Genomic DNA, 18,186 nt, shown 5'->3' on the forward strand with positions numbered 1-18,186 from the left:
GTCAGACAGTAAATTACTTTATTTTAGAATATTCTATCAAGATATCAATACAGAGAAGGAGCCACATGGCAGATGACACACTTTTTTGATGCACATCTTGTTCACCAGATGTTTTGTCGCATAATCATGATTTTTTTTTTGGAAATAATTAAAATAATGATGCAGAAAGGATCATCCCACTCCTCTCCTATCACAGCCGTATAGAGAATGGGAGGGATGACTTATTTGTCTGCTAACCGAGACGTTGACATCGCCCTGGTTTCCCTTGACAAAAAGCCGGTGGGACACAATTCTCGTTGAAGGATAAGTCTCGCTCTGAAATCTTGTGAGAGGCGAGATGTTGCAGGAACGTGACAGAGAGACGGATTTGAAGTTTAACTCAAGGAACTGCCGGCAAGAATTAATTTCCAAAGTTTCTGACAAATCTTTGAGACAAAGACTGTAAGTTAACAACTCACCTCGCAAGATTTCAGAGCGAGATTTCTCCTTGTTCTCAAAACTGAACTCATGATTTAACAAAAAAAAAAATGTCTCTGTGGGAATCATTTCTGTAATGAAACCAAGACTGACAACCTCAGCCTGTCGGTGACAAAAACAAGCACTTCTAGCGGATGTAATTTTGACAGTGTGAATCTTTTACAAACCAAAACATGTAAAAACAGGACCGCGGTATTCTTATGCTGGAATTCCCCTTTTAATCACACACCTCATCTGAGCCATCTAACCAAAAAAAAAACCCATTCAAAAAAAATAAAATCTACCGACTTTGAGTCGAGGGAACAGGTGGTGCAAAAATGCTTACTCATGTTCAGGTTTAGGACTCAATCCAGCAGCACTTAGATCTGTAAAAATAACCGTAACATGAATTTTAATTTATTTTTTACCATATCCAGCAGCTCTACTTTATATCTGCCACACAGAGCAGCTTCTGTCTCAGAGGCATCTTTGATTATTAAATGTGTAACGCTTGTCAAGAAGAGCCTGGAGGCAGCGTTCAGGGCCACATTACGCTGTGTCGTGACGAGCAGGCTTGACACATACAGTATGTTAGCACAACATAATTTGGCAATAACAGCGCTCTCATGCCATTTTCTCCAGCTCTCTGCTGGGAGTTGAAGTCAGATTGTCCTCTGAATCAGAGCTGTGTATGATGAAGCTCCCTACGGGATTCACACAGCAGAGCAGAGGCAGTTCAAACAGAGTGGCCCTTCCAAACGCTCAGACGGCAAACCTAAAGCTCGCTGCAGCAGCTTCAAGCATGCAGCAGCTCCATAGCCAGGCTTTGATGATTCATATGTCATGAATTAAACATCGCCAACAAGGACACCAACAAGTCAGCTGGACCATGAGCATTAGAAAAACACTGTACCTGAGAAAATTGCAGCACATTGCATGCAGCCGGGCTGTAGGCTCCTCCAGTGTTTGCTGGGTGGTGAGAGTGGGCTGCTGGCAGCCGAACTGAGGTCCCACGGTTTGAATTGAAAGATGGTTCTTTGCAATTATCGAGATTGGGCTTTAAATCAGATTAGAGCAGCTGTAGATGGTTCGGTCATCTTTCCAGCACAATTGAAAGAGCGGCCAACTGAACATTTTAATTAAATTGCCTGCTCAAATGGGACTGACACCGAGGCTCCTTTGTGAAGCAAATGTCCTTATTCTTTGATGAGAAAAACCTCGACATCCTTCCAAAGTGGGGGGACGGCAGTGTTTTAATTAAGTACAGAGTCTCTTAAAAAGCTGCACCGTCTCCCCGAACAGAGGAGGGGAAAAAACACAAACAAGAATGAAAAGGTATCATGCATTCACTGAGTGACAGACACAAAGAACACAGGTCGTAAAGCCTCGACATGTGTTCCTCCGAGTGGCATCAAACTGGCGGAGTCAACGATACACAGCGCACGACACGCAGCCCGTTCTGCAGCTCAGCACTTCACCTCAGATCGTGCTCTGCACTTGTGGGGGCTTGAAGGAATGTGTGAATCTGTAAGAAGCAAGAATTTTTCATGTCCTCGAGCTGCGAACTCCGAGGTGCCTACTCACATTCCCCACCACATACAAATGCAAACCACGACGCGAGCTGCTGGCATAATGAACAACCGACTGCAAAACAAGCTATTTGTGCAGAATCATCTTATTTGCATCAACACAAACCACAAAACGCCGGCTCAGGATCAGAATATTCACCAGGTTAATCATGTTACATACAGCTGACAACTCTATAGGCAGAGCTCAACAATTTATGTAATTATCACCAAAAATGCAAATGATCCAGTGAAATATCTAAAGTCCAATGTGTCACAACATTATCAATTAATTATTATCGTGCCACAGAGATGCAGAGTTCAATAATGTTTATCATATTATTCAGATGTAAGGATGTTGAAATGACCACTCCCTCAAAAATCACCCAAAAAAAATTATATTGTTCAGCCCTAAATATACATTTTTAAACTTTATTTGAATATGATATATATCGTAGTAACATCAATGACTTTTCCGGCAGCCAGGGGTCGATTAAAACAAATCAAAAGATGTTTTGCTGATTGTTGTGTTGTGTCGGGTCGGTGATCTCGGGTGCAGATCCAGACCATCTGGAGGAATAAACACCCAAAGTCGAAACCAATTCTGCTCTGATCTGCAGCGTTTACAGAGAGCTCTGAGAGCTCAGATTACTTTTTAACTTTTGGGATTAAAAAGTGGATTTATCTTCACTCCTGTTCATCAGCGTGCTGGTGGCGAACATAAGATCAACCAACCACAAATGCTGATTAAAAAAACAAACATTTACAGACGAGTTGATGCTTTTGAAAGCTTTATTTATATCTTGAATAAAATAACAGATTTCTCTGGGTTTGGATATCGAGTTGTGTTCTTAAATGATGTAACGGAGGTTCTTGTAATGTGTCTTTAAACAACAACAAAAAAAGGTCAAAACGAAAATATAAAGTATAAATCATTTTACCAATTTTCGATTGTTGATGATTTTAAAGTTGGTATGTTCCTAATATGCCACTAATTAGGGCTGGGTATCACCAGGTACCTCACGATACGATACTATCGCTATATTTTGCAGACGATAATGATAATATCACGATACAGTGATTCCGCGATAACGATATTTAGCAAGAAAATTCATCCATGATAAATCACAATATCAGTGTCACTGAAGAAATTCAGAATATATTGACTGCACTAAATCAATTTCACATGAATGACAGCCGAGTAAAACAAAATGTAAACTGCACAGTGGCTCTTCTTAACACACACACACACACAAATATTATTAAATATTGATATTTGACACCAGTGTATCGATAACGAACCTCAAGACAAAATATCGCGCTATATCGTAGTATCGTATTATGGATATTTTGGTACACCCCTAGCACTAATTACTTAATAGTATGACAACTTGTATAGCCTTTTTTAGCACTGATGCATAAATCTTAATCAGCAATGCTGCACGGTTTGTTATGCGTGTTTTATTCTTACATTTTCCTTGTGTGTTCGTCGTTATCTGGACCGCTCTACCTGCCTCTGCAGATCCCCCTCAGGGACTAACACAAGAGAACTGGATTGAATAATAACTTAATTGACTTCATTTGCAGACATTTCAACTGCAACGGGCTTCGCTTCAGGCCCCTTGTGATTTTTCCTTCATTGCCACCAATTTCATGGAAGTTAAATATAATTTCGTTTGATTAATAAAATAAGGTCTACCAATTTTAAAAAACCAGGAGGTCAGGATGTGGCATGCTGCAGGATTTTATGTAAAGAAACAAAAGCTAGATTTCAAAAAAGGTGCCCACACAGAGTCAACAGATTCTAATTCCAATCATCTTTTAACACGTTTGAGAAATGATATTCGTCTCCTCTGCACCATCATCTCTACGTCGGGTGTCTATGTGAGCGCATTACACAAACAAACACACACACAAAAACGAACAATGGCAACAAAAAGACTCATGCAGAAAATATGATGATAGGATCAGTGAACTAGGGAAGAAAGAGAGATTTATTTTGCCCACAGCTACTTCTCATGAGCCTGAGGTTTGGGGAACATCACCGTGACAACAGGATGTGGGCAGAGAGACCCTTGTTGACTGTGTGGGCAGGAGGAGGGATGCGAGGAAGGGGGAGTAACCGACACAGGATGAGGCAGAGCAACTAATAATTCGATGAGGAATTTGAGCGCTGAAGACAAAGCTGCCGAGTTAATAGTTGGTTTAGATTTACTACAATTAGACAGACATATTAAATGTAGTCAGATACTCCTGTCACTTCCCCTTGTAAAATCATATGACTGTGCAAATTAGCAACATGCACACCAGAGCTCAGATGAAACCGATGACAAGTTTGGCAGCGACTGTGTGAGGGGACAACAGGGAGCATTCGCGCCACACTTTGGGCTATATTTAGTGCTGGCAGGCTCGAGCAGGAGAGACTCAAATAAGTGTGGGAATTACCAGGCTACTTATCATTTTAGCACATCTTACTACAGACGCCACATTTTACCTCACCACACATAAGAACAGCAAAATAGAAATCCTTCAAAATTGCCACTTTGAGCAAAATAACAGACCAGTAAAATTAGCATTTAAACTATCTGGAGTGGCAGATGGGGAACATCACGACAACTCAGATGGATCATTTTCGCACGGCTGCTGGAGCATACGTTTGGTGGAGGCAGACTAAAATTATACATTTTTTGATACGTCGATTCTGATTATCGGAAACATTGTCAAAAGCGTACATACAGCAGCACCAGGGGTCCAATCACAGCTTCCGAGACCGACTGAGGCCGAGTTGAAGACAGGGGATACAGTACAGAGGTGATTTACAGCAGCTCTGATCAGGACTATGACTCCAGGGATGAGAAGACGAGGCAGGCGGGGACGGGAGAGAGAGTCGGTGTGTAGTGCCAGAATATATTTACTAGGGGTGGTTAATCAGCCCAATTTCCCGATTTGATTCGATTCCGATTACTGAAGTCTCGATTCGATTACAATCGATTTTTGATTATTAACAGGTTAGCCAGGGCGTGTTTCTCTATTCCCCACTCGTCTGCCGTTGCTTTGAGAAAGTCACACATATTTGCGCTTGTGTGGCTATCATCTATAGCTCTCGTCTGAAGTACGTAGGACATTAGCTTCCATTAACTGCTGACATAATGAGCTGTAACGGTCACATATGAGACTGTAGCTCTGGATGTCCAGGCATCGCAGGTTATTGCTACCCTGTGAGCAGAGTTGAGGGACTGTTGCACGGAAAGCTTTGTCTCCTTGTAAAGATTTGGAATCGATTTAAGTGTGAAAAAGCTCCGGGATGGAATAACATATCTTGGCTCCAGACTGTGGACCATATAGCGGAAGCCAGTAAGAGGAGGACTCCAGTTTATATTACAATTTAAATTTAAAAAAAAAAAAAAAAAAAAATTAAATCGATTTTTGGAAATTTAATAATCGAATCATAATCGTAAATATTATAATCGCGATTAATCAATAATCGATTTTTTTCACCACCTCTAATATTTACATCTTGAACTGAGGATTTATTTTGACCAAACCGGAGGTGATTGTGGAGGCAAATCAAGACTGTTTTGGCGAGTTTGTTTTAGTTTATGACCAGTTTGAAGGAAGTGTGTTTTATGATGAGTTAACGAGGCGATTAAGCTCTTCTTGAATTTCTGCAGTGTACGATTGTATTTTTCTGTTAAAGGAAGAAATAGGTTTAAATGCATTCATGTTCTTGATACTTTTGAGAGTTTATTTTGAACTTCATGCTAGAATACATCAGTCTATCGCTTCTCGAGGTACAAAGTGGTGAGGGACCACCAGGGGACAGGACAGGCCGGTGCTAGCTGGTTAGCATGCCAACTTCAGCAAACATTTCTACAACACAACACAATACGTCTTTGAAAATGTTGACGCTGTTGCTCACACTCTTGATAATGTTTGTTAATTTTCTGAATGTTTTAAAAAGAAAATTCTGGCAATACCTTACAAATGTTACAGTTGGCAGAGCCTCCGCAACTGGTTTTGGTTTGCAGCAGTGCTTACAAACACAAAATGATTCAGCAAAGCGTCTGATGGACTGACACACGGACCTTTGTAAAGGATTTTAAGAAAGAGAAAGAAGAGTTTTACCTGTCTTTGGGCAGAAGTGGCCAACTGTATCTGGCAGAACTTCACAGCTTGGTCCAGAGCTACATCCTCATCGACCTGAGAACGGAGAACAGGCAGAACATCAGAGCAGAGCAACGTGTCTTCAGATGCTCAAGGTTATATTCCACAGTGTCAAATCTTTTCACACATCTTTCTACTTAGTAAAACCCCCTCATGCAAGACTGGAGCTGTGAGTATACTACTGCAAATTCATCGTGTACTTCCGAGGCGACCTGTTCTTTGTACAGAGCAGGTTAATTACTCTCTCTGTCTACACAACAACAAATTCTTCTGATTCAGTCTGTGAGCCAGCAGGATTTCTTCTGAGTAAAGGCTCACATTAAGGTCCAGTACAGCTCACGGATGTGTGGGAGTTGGCAAGCTAAGCTGCAGCCCAACATCGTACACTTAGCAGTAATCTTGTTCACACAGCTGTTATGTTCCCTCCAGCAGCCCGTTGTACGAAACAGTTCAGGGACACCCAAAAGGAGGGATTTTTTACAGCAGCCTCATTCTGCTTCTCAAACGATGCCAATTGTTAAATGAGCTGAGAGACGCTTCGGTGCGTCGCAGAGGACAGGCCTCTGCTTTCAATTTGTGTCCGACTGACTGCAAACATTCCCTGTGAAACCACATTCAGCTGTCAGCGACGGCTCATCAATATCAGATAATGATTATTATCTGAATGTGTACAAGTCAACAAGGCATCTATCACACGAATAAAACTCAATGTGACAATCTCCCACGAAGTACCCAGAAGCCATACCTGAATATAAATACTTGAGTAAAAGTCTAGAAGTATGTAATCAAGTCTCAAAAGTAGGGAAATCCCCAAGTAAGGTGTGAGCACATTAAAAATGCACTTGAGTTAAAGTAATTAGTTATATTTCAGCTCTCTGATGTGTCAGGATATTCTCTTTTCTGATGGCAGGAAATGTTTTCTACGTGTCTAGAAAACGTGGGATTCAGAGATTCTTGGAAATTTACCACCTTACCGCTGAAATATATCTGACCGAAATACGTGGAGGTGAAAAGAAAAAACCAAAACAAGATGCAAAGTACAGATCTAAACCGTGACTACATGCAGCTGCTGTACCCTGCAGTGCAGCAGACCATAAAACCACAAAGTGCTGCAGTTTGTGCAAGTAGGTGCACAATCAGAAGATGATTCTGGAAAATGTCCAAGCATAATAATTGTATAACTCATTCGGCGACAGGAAACATGCCGTGGCTGGTTCGGGGCTACTTTCTCTGATGGGTGTGTCTGAGGAAATATTCTCTTCACGGTTTTATAAAGCGCACAAGGAAAATCTTGCAACACAAGCACCTAAAAAGAAAAAAAAAGAAAAACCCGCTGAAACTGATTTCTTCATCCGTCCCTCGCCTACTAACCTCCCACTACAGCTACAGCTCTCCTGCACTACACAGCCAATGACAAGGCTGCTTCTGTAGGGCCAGCATTGATCTTCAGATCAATATGGTGATACAAGCTGATGTGGGCTGAACTGCTATGACATCATTAATGCCACAAAAAGCCCTGAAGTTGGACTAACTTTCAACAACTGACACTGGCTGTGGAGAAATGTGACATCTCCTGTGATACATAAATCAAACACTTAATTAACGTTTTACACATGTTGCTTAATAGAAAAAAAGCCTTGGGCTGCAACTAAATTAGCTTCATTGTCATTTAATCTGTCAAGTATTTTCTCAATTGATCAATAGTTGTTTGATCAACATTTTTCACCATTTTCTGATATTTATAGATCAGTGTTTTCAAAATGTTCCAGATGACGTCCTCAGATGTCTTGTTTTGTCCACAACACAAATATTCAGTTTACAATCATAGAGGACGAAAGAAACCAGAAAATATTCACATTTGAGAAGCTGGAATCAAGGAATTTTCAACCTTTGATTATCTTGAATTTCGTTTGAAATGAATTTATCTTAACTCATTAAATGTTGCAGTCAGACTTTGTCTCTGTGATGGCACTAAGCTACCACACGTTTCCACTTCTTTGCACCGGTCCTACAACCATTACATAAATATTTTTTTCACCATTCATTCATAAAGTGACTTAAAGGCAGTAGAAAACAGAGCTGCAATCATCAGTGGATCAGAAAAGTAAACTATTGAACAGAAAAGTAGTTGCTAGAAATTTTGATAGTCGATTAACTGACATTTTTCAAGCAAAACTCTAAAACATTTGCTGGTTCCAGTTTGTTAAATGGATGAATTTACTGCTTTTCTTTGTCATTTATGAAGTGAAGTAAATGAAGAGTTTCTGTTTTTCTTCTTTTGTCCAGCCAACAGTCCAAAAATGTATTTATTTGAAGACATCGCTTTGGGCTCTGGGGAATTGTAATTAGGAATTTTAGACATTTCATGGACCAAAAGATTAATCAGTTAATCATGAAAATGATTGTTGGTTGCAGTCATATTGCTTATGACAAAAGTCATAAGATTCTGCAATTATCTAACAATACAGTCAGACTTTTGTGTCTCTGTGATGTGACTACACATCCATTACAAACAAGTCTTTGTTTTGATAATATTCATTTTTTAAAAGGCAGAAATGTTGAACAGTTGCTGTTTTTCGTTGCCATTTATTAAAGAACATGAATAGTCTCTGGATTCGGACTGTTCGTTGGACAAAAGGAGGAATATGTAGACGTCACTTTGGGCTAAAAAAAATTTTGGGACATTTTACACAAAACAATTAGTCGATAACGAATATATTGTCCTAAATTATTTTCTATTAGTTCTGCGTCTAAATGAAACCTGGGGGCCAATCACTGCTACTTAAAAAGTGTGATTGCAGTGATTAGATGCATCAACTGAAAAAGAAATGTAAAAAAAACAAAAAACAATGACTGATTCACAGGGACATCATGTAAAAAAGAAAAGAAAATCCCAGTTCCTCTAAAAAAATACCCACTAAGCTAATTTTAGAATCAGCAACCTGTTTCAGAAGTAGCAGCAGAAAGTCACAAAGGTTGAATTTTGGTGAAATGAGAGTACGACCGCACTTTGTGAGCTGGATGTGTCAAAGTGTTTGAAACCTGAAAGAGGGAAAGTCCCTCTTCTACAGTGGGCGTTTGTGTTACTAGTTCAGTTAGAAGAGGGGTTTCCCAAGGCCACTTTATTTTATTTTAGGAGGTTCCATGCATGATGCATGAATTTGAAAAAAAAAAGAAAAAATGATAGCAGTGCACACACTCACAACAGTGTAATTTGATTGTGCACCGCAGAGGTAACTGTGTGGTGCATCTCGAACAGCTTTACCTGTTTCATCAGCATGTAGGTCTCCGACATGATCTTCTCAATGCGTCCCAGGTCGTAGGTCATGACTTTCTGACCCTGCTGCCACACTCTGTAGGCATCAAGCAGTAAGGTTTTCCCCGACTCCACATCCTCGAGGAGCTTCCTCTTCCTGTTTGGCCTCCGTAGTGACCCCTGATCAGTCCCGCTGGCTGCCACAGTGACCTTGGGTGCTGCAGCTTGAAGCTGCTGCTGCCTGGAACTGATACTCAGCTCCTCTAGAGACAGCTCTGGTGTCCGGCTGCTGTCAGTCACTTTCTGTTGGGGCTCCACGACACTCAGGGAGGTCTCGGCGTCCTTTTGGTTGACCTGAGAATCTGTGGTAGTAGGAGGCCTCCTCCAGGTGCCAGTTTCCAGCTCCATGGGCTCTTCTGGCCCCGCTTTATGCTCCTCATTCCCAGGAATCTCCACCTTTCCAGGGAAGCTCTCCTGAACCTTACTCCCTTTATCTATGGATGGCGTTGGTGGGGTGAGTTGAGCCTGCGAGGCTTCCCTGGGCCCTGCATCAGTGGCACAGGCTCCCTCTGTGAGCCCAGACTTCTTAGGCAGCACATGTTTGCTGTCCTCTGAACTGGGCCTGCTGGATGCGTCCGTTGTGGTCATCTCCCCCATGGAGGGCGCAGGCGCTTTTGGAAGCTGCTCCGACACCTGAAAGAGACCAGAGCCTGTCAAAACATGAAGTGGGTGCATGCCAGAGGTCTAAAACACCAAGCGTCTCTGAGCTCTTTGTGTGTGTGTGTAGTGACTTGTGCTTCCTTACCCCTGTGAGATTGTTCAGATTGTCCTCCAGGACTTTTACAGTTAGGAAAAATGCTCTCTTGGCCAAAACCTGGCGATCAACATCCCGTAAATACTTCCTTCATGGAGGAGAAAGAAGCGAGAAGAGGTGTCACGGAAGAAATAACATAATACAAATCACAAAGAGCGGCATCATTCAAAGAAGGTCCTTACTTTCCCTGGTCAGGGGTTCTCTGCAGCATGAAGGAGACTTTCACCAGAGTGTCGTGATCCTTAAGCTGAGACAGCACCTCCAACAAGAGGACAATGGATCGGTTCATATGAGATGCAAAACTTCCCGGGCGGTCAATCTCATCTACTGGAATACGCCAGATGCCCTGAAGGGGACGAGGAGAGGAGAAAAAGAGAAGCAGAAGAGTTGAGTTCGACTGTACTGCAACAATAAAAAAAAAAAACATTATGTTTTCAGCCATCTGCTAGTGGAACATGGCACAGACGAACTTATGGACGAGGAGGCCAACTGTTGTCCGGGAGGAGCTGCTTCCACATTTGACTGGACAACAAGCCAGCAGGCTAATTGGAGAAATTCTGAAAGTTTATGTTTTAAGCCCGCTCTCTGCTACGACTCCAGGTTTTTCAAAAGCACACGGAAACAATTAAAGACATGGAAAAACTGACAGGAAAGAAAGTTGAAAGCAGAAGAATTAATGGCAGTTAAAACCATGGCATTCAAAGAAGAAAGCCCTAATGAGGGGATGGAAAGGCTGCAGGAGAGATCTTGCGGACTGGCTGGCCATGTAGGAGGTTGGAAGGGAGAGATGGGGGGCTTTCTCTCTGGGCACACATGATAGGAAGCCTCATTAGCGCTCAGCTCTGTCCAAGCAATTCAATTCACCAGCAGACTGGCTGCAAACCAACAAACAGTCCTCCTTTGCAGAAAGCGTGATGATTTTTTTTTCCTTTTTCCCTTTTTTTGATGGACGAGTCCACCTTTTCAGTGAGCACATGTCCTCCCAGCAGGTGAGGCGAGGCAAGGTTCTGCACTCTGAAGCTACTGATGCGAGTGCAGATGGTGGCCTAGGCTGTGCTCAGTCATAAGGACACATGGCACAGAGTCGAGAGCTTCTGGCCTCACAAAATGTGTGCGAGACAAAACAAAGATGACCATATCAGGATGGAACAAAACAAACGAGATGGCTCCATCAGCTGCTGAAGGCACCGGGGAGCGGCGCTCCTCCTCACAGGCAGATTGTCAGATGACATTTTCAAAGCCACCAGAGAGGAACAAGAAAGGAGCGAGAGGCAAATAAACCAAATCACATTCCTGAGGACGGATTTAACGCCTACTCACTCTGTGAAAGTGTGGCAATCTAAAATGCCATCTAAATTGACTCACTGTCAACTATTTAATTAACAATCAACTACTTTGATATTAATTGGTTTGAGTAATTTGTCAAGAGAGAAAGAAGTCTGAATTCAATCACAGCTTCTTAAATGTGAATATTTTCTGGTTTCTTTCCTCCTGTATGACAGTGAGCTGAATATCTTATGAACTAAACATGACATTTTAAAGACATTGTGATACACGGATCGACATTTTTCACATTTTCTGACATTTTACAAACCAAACGACTAAAAGATTAAATCAAGAAATCAGAGTAATCCACAAAGAAAACAATTAGTCGCAGCCCTAATGAAACACATCAAGTTGTTAACACACAGTACCTGAATAACTGTGTAATCTATCTTTAAAAAAAGCAAATCTAAAATTTTATGTCTTTAAATATTCAATGCTTAGTTTTTATCGACAGTGACATTTTTCAAGGTAATGAATCAAAGTTAGAAAGATTTTGTGACACGGCTTCCTTTAAAAATCTTAACTTAAGATTGTATTTTCATTTAGTTTCAACTGATTTTTTGTTTGCCGGCATCTGTTAAGAATTAATTCAGGAATCAATCTCATCTGCTCAGATTGCTCATTAATTATTTCAATTATGATGTCCTGGATCCAATTTAACTGGTGAAGTAATCGCAATTCAACAAATAAACTCTGAACAACAAAACGTACATGTGAAGATGAGAACTATATTAATATCATATGATGCAATCATGCAGCGCTTGGAGAGGTTTCAACCTTTCAATGCACAGATTACCAAAAGCCTCCAACGGAGCGGGACAAGTACGATGAGGGGGTGGGCTCTGATCACTTAGAAAAAAGAAAAAAAACATGTCTAATGGAGGAGAGTTGTTCCTCATCAGAGAACCATCCAACCGCAGCAAATCTGTTTTGGGAGAGCAGAGCCATGGCTTTACACAGATTATGCTGTAGCACAACAGCTAAAGCAGATTTGTAAGAATTTAACAGCAATGATTTTAAGCATCTTTTTCCCCCTTTTTTTTTTTTTTTTTGGTGAGAGAAAATATGAGCACTGCTTGATATCTGGAGCGACAGCTCTGGCACAGATGTTGCCGATACATCACGCGAAAACCAGACGGATTAAGATGCATAGCAGATGAGAGATGACCAGTGGATGAATGCATGACAACAGAATGCTTTGGTACAAGAGAAATCTGCTCTTTCTTCAGACCACGATTATGTTCAAAAGGGTTCTTTTGGTTGTAGACAATCGGGATAAAAACAGATAGCACACATGTGACTATATAAAGTAATTCTAGTTAGTTGCTTATGAATATTTTATATAACAGCAACTTTAGGAAGGACTGTTGCAGCATGAAATCTGCTGCGGACCACCAGACTACAGAGGAACTTATTCCACAGGCTGTCAGACTCTTAATATATCAATTTTTCAATCTTGTTTGCAAAATGACAAATAAATTCATCTTGAATCTTTAAGAAACATCATGAGACTTTAAGAGACTTAAAACTACAGCCCAACCAAAAATACTGATGTCAAAAGTTTTCATGTTGACAATATAAACGCAGAAACAGAAATATTCATTACACCAACAAAAGCAGATAACTTCCAACCAATCAGGCTCTACAACAGGGAGTGTTAGGTTTGGATGCTAAAATGCTAACATTGAGATCTCATTCAAGGATGCAAAATTCACTTTCCATCAGTTTCTTCACCTAAACGTACCCTTAATTACCTCTATTCTCCAGGAAGCTCTTCAATGACACATTGCAGCAAAAATCTTGACAAGACTTTGGCTGACATGGAACTGTTGAGACTGCTCTTTTGTCTCAAAATCATAATTTATCCATCTTAAATGCAAAGAAACAACCCTCTGCTGTCCTTGTTGACCATAGAACAAACTGCCCCTAGTTTCCAAACTTCGTGTGAAATTTAGCCAAAACAAAATGCTGGCTGTCTGCTACACAACATCTGGGGGAAAACCCTCCGCCTGTGGTCTTTTGTATGTCACCCTCTCATGAATAACATGCCGTCAGTGACAGAACGGGCACAGGCCCAAAATATGACCCCATAGTAGAACTTTATAACTGCCTGGAGTGTCTTTTAGCAACCAGCAGTTCATTTTGCAGCTGAGTGGTAATAATTGCACTATTTTACCAGCCAAATACAACTTGGTTACCTTGTTACCTTCTAATACTAGCAGCATTTGGTAGGTGGGTGGTGTAATTTAACAGCGGTCATACATTGTTGTACCCTGCCATGCACAATTAAGACTTTCTTCTGCAGCTCTGTGCCTTTAACACAACATGACTCTAGTATAACACAAACTCTCACAAAACGACACAGGAACTCGGCTCACACAAAAATCAACACCAACTTATTCTCGATTTTGTAAAAGTCAGAGTCAAACGGAGAAAGCCACTCACCATCACCAAAGAAAGCTACTCCCCGGCGCCTGTGTTTGTATGCTTTTGGATAGTTTCCTGCTGGCGGTAGCAGCACCAGCAGCCCTGGCAGCGCCTCTACCCTGAAAGAGGCTCACGCACAGGGAGCAGGGGGTGGGCTGCATTTGGGTGCTAGGGCAGCGAAGCACAGCTGCACACGGCAGAGCAGGAGCAGAAGAAGAAGAAGAGGAAGAGGAGGATGGCAGCTTCTCTGGCGAGAGGAGAAATGGGGATGGAGTCAGGGCCTATGAGCTCAGTGTGCCACTGACAGACAAGCCGACTCGTTCCTCTCCTGGTTTCAAACCCTGCCATCTCAAAACAAAAACACCCACGCACTCTATCTCCGCTCTCCCCTGACCCCAGCCTGCTGGAGTTCTCTGCCCCCCTCCTTCCTTCGCTTCTCTCGCACTATACACAGCGTACAGCCAATCCTCGTAGGCCTTTGCCAGCCAATCGGAGGCCAACGGAGTAACTCCCGCCCATTAGTGCACACCCACACAATACACACACAAACAGAGGCGTGTGAGAGAGAGAGTAATGAGGAAACCGAGCGAGTGCAACAGAGAGAGGAGATGAGTAGAGCGAATAAGAGCGAGGGGGAGGGGTGGAGCGTGATCACCCTGAAGACGGAGCAACAGGAAAAGAACAAGAGCACATAAACTGACTGAAAAATCACCTCAACGCTACCACATCCGTGTAGAGGGAGGCATCACACCAGCAGTGACAAAAACAGCACAAGAAAAGTGAAAAGAAGGTCAGGTTTGTGCAAGTGTAGCCCCTCATTAACCACAGAAACCACAGGCTGGAGATCAGTAATGTCTGAGCACAGGACTGTGTTACCCACACACACAAACACATAGTCACACACACGCTGCATTTCCTCAGCTCAGCAGCCCTCACCTTCTTCCGCTCCTCTATCTCAACTCTGCTCGTGCCTCTCCTGCTGGTCACCATAAACATATTAAGTAAACACACCTTGTTTTTCCCGCTTCCTGTTGTGTGAGTGAGGCAAAGAAAAAATAAAAATAACTTGCTGAAAAATGTCAACTGAAGACACAGCAGAGGAAGAAGGCAACTGAAAACATACTGGCAGTAATCCTCCAACATGCAAATCAAAATATCAACTTCTACAAGATGCATTCATTGGGCCAACACTCCTCCCCGTAGAAGAAAAAAAAACAAGGTTCTCCTGAGTGGAGCTCCACCTCCAGCACAGCTGAACACACAAATGTTTGAGTCATACATCAAACCGAGGCAAGTAATACAAGTGTAACTGTTCCCCCAGAAGACTACCCCGACCTAATACGACAAGACACTGAGGCTTACCTATAAGCAAAGTTACATTCAAGCAGTCAAATCAAACACCAAATGCTCGTTCTGAAAAGACAGCATCGGCTCAAAATAAGTTACAACACTGGGATGGATTTTTTATCTTTTTTTTTTTTTTTTTTTTTTATGAAACGCGGCAACAACGACATCATTTTTCTCTGGAGCTTCGTAGAGAGCGAACGTGTGAGTGGGTGGGAGAATATGTAAGCAGAATGTGTGTGTGGTGTGTAGAGTCGGGGGCGAGGAGGGAGGAGGTAACACCGTGTCTGAGCGAACACACAGGGACTCCTCACGATCGCAGTAGTCCCAACAGCCAGGGGCCTCGCATTACTGCAGCATGACGACCAACATCATGAGATTCAGCCTGGATACGCTGTTACAAGAGCCGGGAGTAATTTATAACAATTATGTTTCCACAACACAAAGTGATTCTGTGGTCTTTGTTGCAGCATAATATCTGTGATTAAAGTGGGAGATAAACCTCTGTAGCGCAGTAAACAAACCAGCTTTTTGAGGAATTACTCAGCTATTTTAGAGACTTTTCATGCGAGGAGCTAAAATGAAATAATGAGTAGACTAGTCAGAGTCTGAGCGACGAGCATACTAGACACTTCAACACTTTTACTCTAGTGTCACAACACCAAGAATCACAATACAAATGTCAGCGTATTAATAATGCATTGCCAAAGCCTGAAGCATGACACAAAGGGCCGCAACTAACAATTATTTTCATTGCACAATCCGATATCGCCGTGTTATTGTTGTTCCGGGAACATCGTAATTAATGTTCGTCTCGGGCGTTCCTTGCAACTGAGCAGTTACGTTCTTGTAATGTCACCGCTCAGGGACTCGGGAAGAAGACTAGAAAGATACGCACAGAAGATATTAATTTCAAATGTGTGTTTAATGTTTTGAAAGATTATATTTTAACCCAAGCCAACTAAATTTAGTATTCTGTTGCCTCAACTTCACCAAACAGGGACAAACAACTAAAAAAAAAGAAACCGAAAATAACTGAACTTAAGTATATAAATATAATATAACTAATAACAGGATTATAATATGTTCAAAGAGGGATATGAACCTGCTTTCCTGAGTGACAGTTTAATACTGAACCCATTCAATCATGTCAGCTTAGTCTACATAGAATCTGGAGCTTCTTCTCAAGGAAGGATTGTGGTGGAACAACACTAATTATGATGTAAGAACAATTTTAGGCTAATGTCTAAATTGGACTGAGGCTGACCAAACAACCAGCAATCAGACTGTTGGGTCCACATCGCTACAGAAACCTGAACCCACCACAAAACTTTGGACCTTGTTCTGGACAGACGGATAGACACACTAAAAGTTGGACAGTGTTTACCAGATGTCTGACATTTCATGTGAAGGTGCCTACCATATCATCATCATCATCATCATCATCGTGGCCTAAGATATCACTTATCACCCACTTGCAATCCTGTACCGAGTTCTCTCCCCAGACAGCTTAACAACCATTCACACCTGGGCTCACCTAGCACGAGCCACCTACATGAAGGCCGGTTTGACCAACAACCCAGAAATTCAGACCTCACACGTGTCGACTCTTACCAACTCTGTCAGGACACTCCCACACTGAGTGCGTCAGAACTGAGGCAGCTTCTTGAACGAGAGGTGAAACGTCTTCAAGAAACCGAAACAAGTCCAGTTGCCTACGATACAGCACCTAGATCTATCATGACCTGGATGACTGAGAACCTTCACCACCATATTATCATCACTGACTTGTTGCTGCCGGGAAATTGTTCTGATTCATCTTTGATTTGACAAGTTTGACATTTTACATACTAAACAATTTACCTATAAATCTTAAAATAATCTGCAAATTATTTGAGGATGAAAATAATTAATTAATCCCTGCAGCTCTGATGACATATCACAAATTAAAATGATTTGTCCCATGTCTGTGAATCTAGAAATATTAACCAAGACGTAATCTACATTTAAAATTAGTAATTACTACATAATTATTGGGTTATTTTTAGTTTAAAAGTGAGCTGGCCCCCTTTAGAAAGCACTCCTGCTGACAACCACACCAATAAATTATGCAACACAAGCTCATCTGGATCATTTCTAAACACCAGTATATAGGTTACTTTATGCAGGCCCTAGTTAATGCAACCGAGCCAAAGCAGGGAGGGAAAGTAGGGCATCATGACCTACATTAGGAAACTCAGTGTTCACCAACAAGTTCACCGAGGTGCGTCCCCAACTGAGAGTCAAGTCTCCATCGCGCCATATGTTTAATGTAATGTCAGTTTACGGCTCTGGTGGAAAACAAACAGATCAACTTGATTAAAGTTTACAGGTAGAGGCGCCGACATTGGCTGACAGGTGGCTTGAGGTATCGGCCTTGGTTGCTGCGAGTTATTTGCTGTCGGTTTTGTGCGTCTTGAAAGAACTGGCATTGAGAAATTCTGGCCCAAAAACCACTTCCACTTGGCACAAACTGAGTTCTGAACAATTCCTTCTCTATCCACCTTCATTTGAAGAGTCGTTGCTCTCATGAAGAAGACAAAGTTGAGGACTAAAGTACACGCCATTATTGCGTTCTGGCAACTTTTAATCAATGATCTAGCTGCCACAAGCTCATAGACTCAATGAAAACAAGCATGTTTGATCAATATTTAGAAATGTATGCATTGTCCTATGGCAAAGAGAGAGGGCTTCATTTGAAAGGAACAGTAAAGCCCAAACAGTTGGTATGCCAGGGTGGCAGGTTTCCCTCCAGAAGGGGCTCTGTGAGAACCCTGTGGGAGCCAGAGCGTTGC

The 18,186-nt window shown here is 41.9% G+C and overlaps 1 protein-coding gene across 1 annotated transcript in view; it reads right to left on the bottom strand.

The window, feature by feature from the left end:
- cabin1 (calcineurin binding protein 1) overlaps positions 1 to 18,186 on the bottom strand; it is a 51,226-nt gene that overhangs the window by 8,854 nt on the left and 24,186 nt on the right. Inside the window, 4 exon segments of the mRNA XM_030416639.1 lie at positions 6,147 to 6,221; positions 9,451 to 10,134; positions 10,247 to 10,343; positions 10,438 to 10,601. Of these exon segments, the coding sequence (XP_030272499.1) occupies positions 6,147 to 6,221; positions 9,451 to 10,134; positions 10,247 to 10,343; positions 10,438 to 10,601 (1,020 nt within the window).

This window comes from Sparus aurata, chromosome 5, assembly GCF_900880675.1.
Source record: "Sparus aurata chromosome 5, fSpaAur1.1, whole genome shotgun sequence".
Lineage (NCBI taxonomy): Eukaryota > Metazoa > Chordata > Actinopteri > Spariformes > Sparidae > Sparus > Sparus aurata.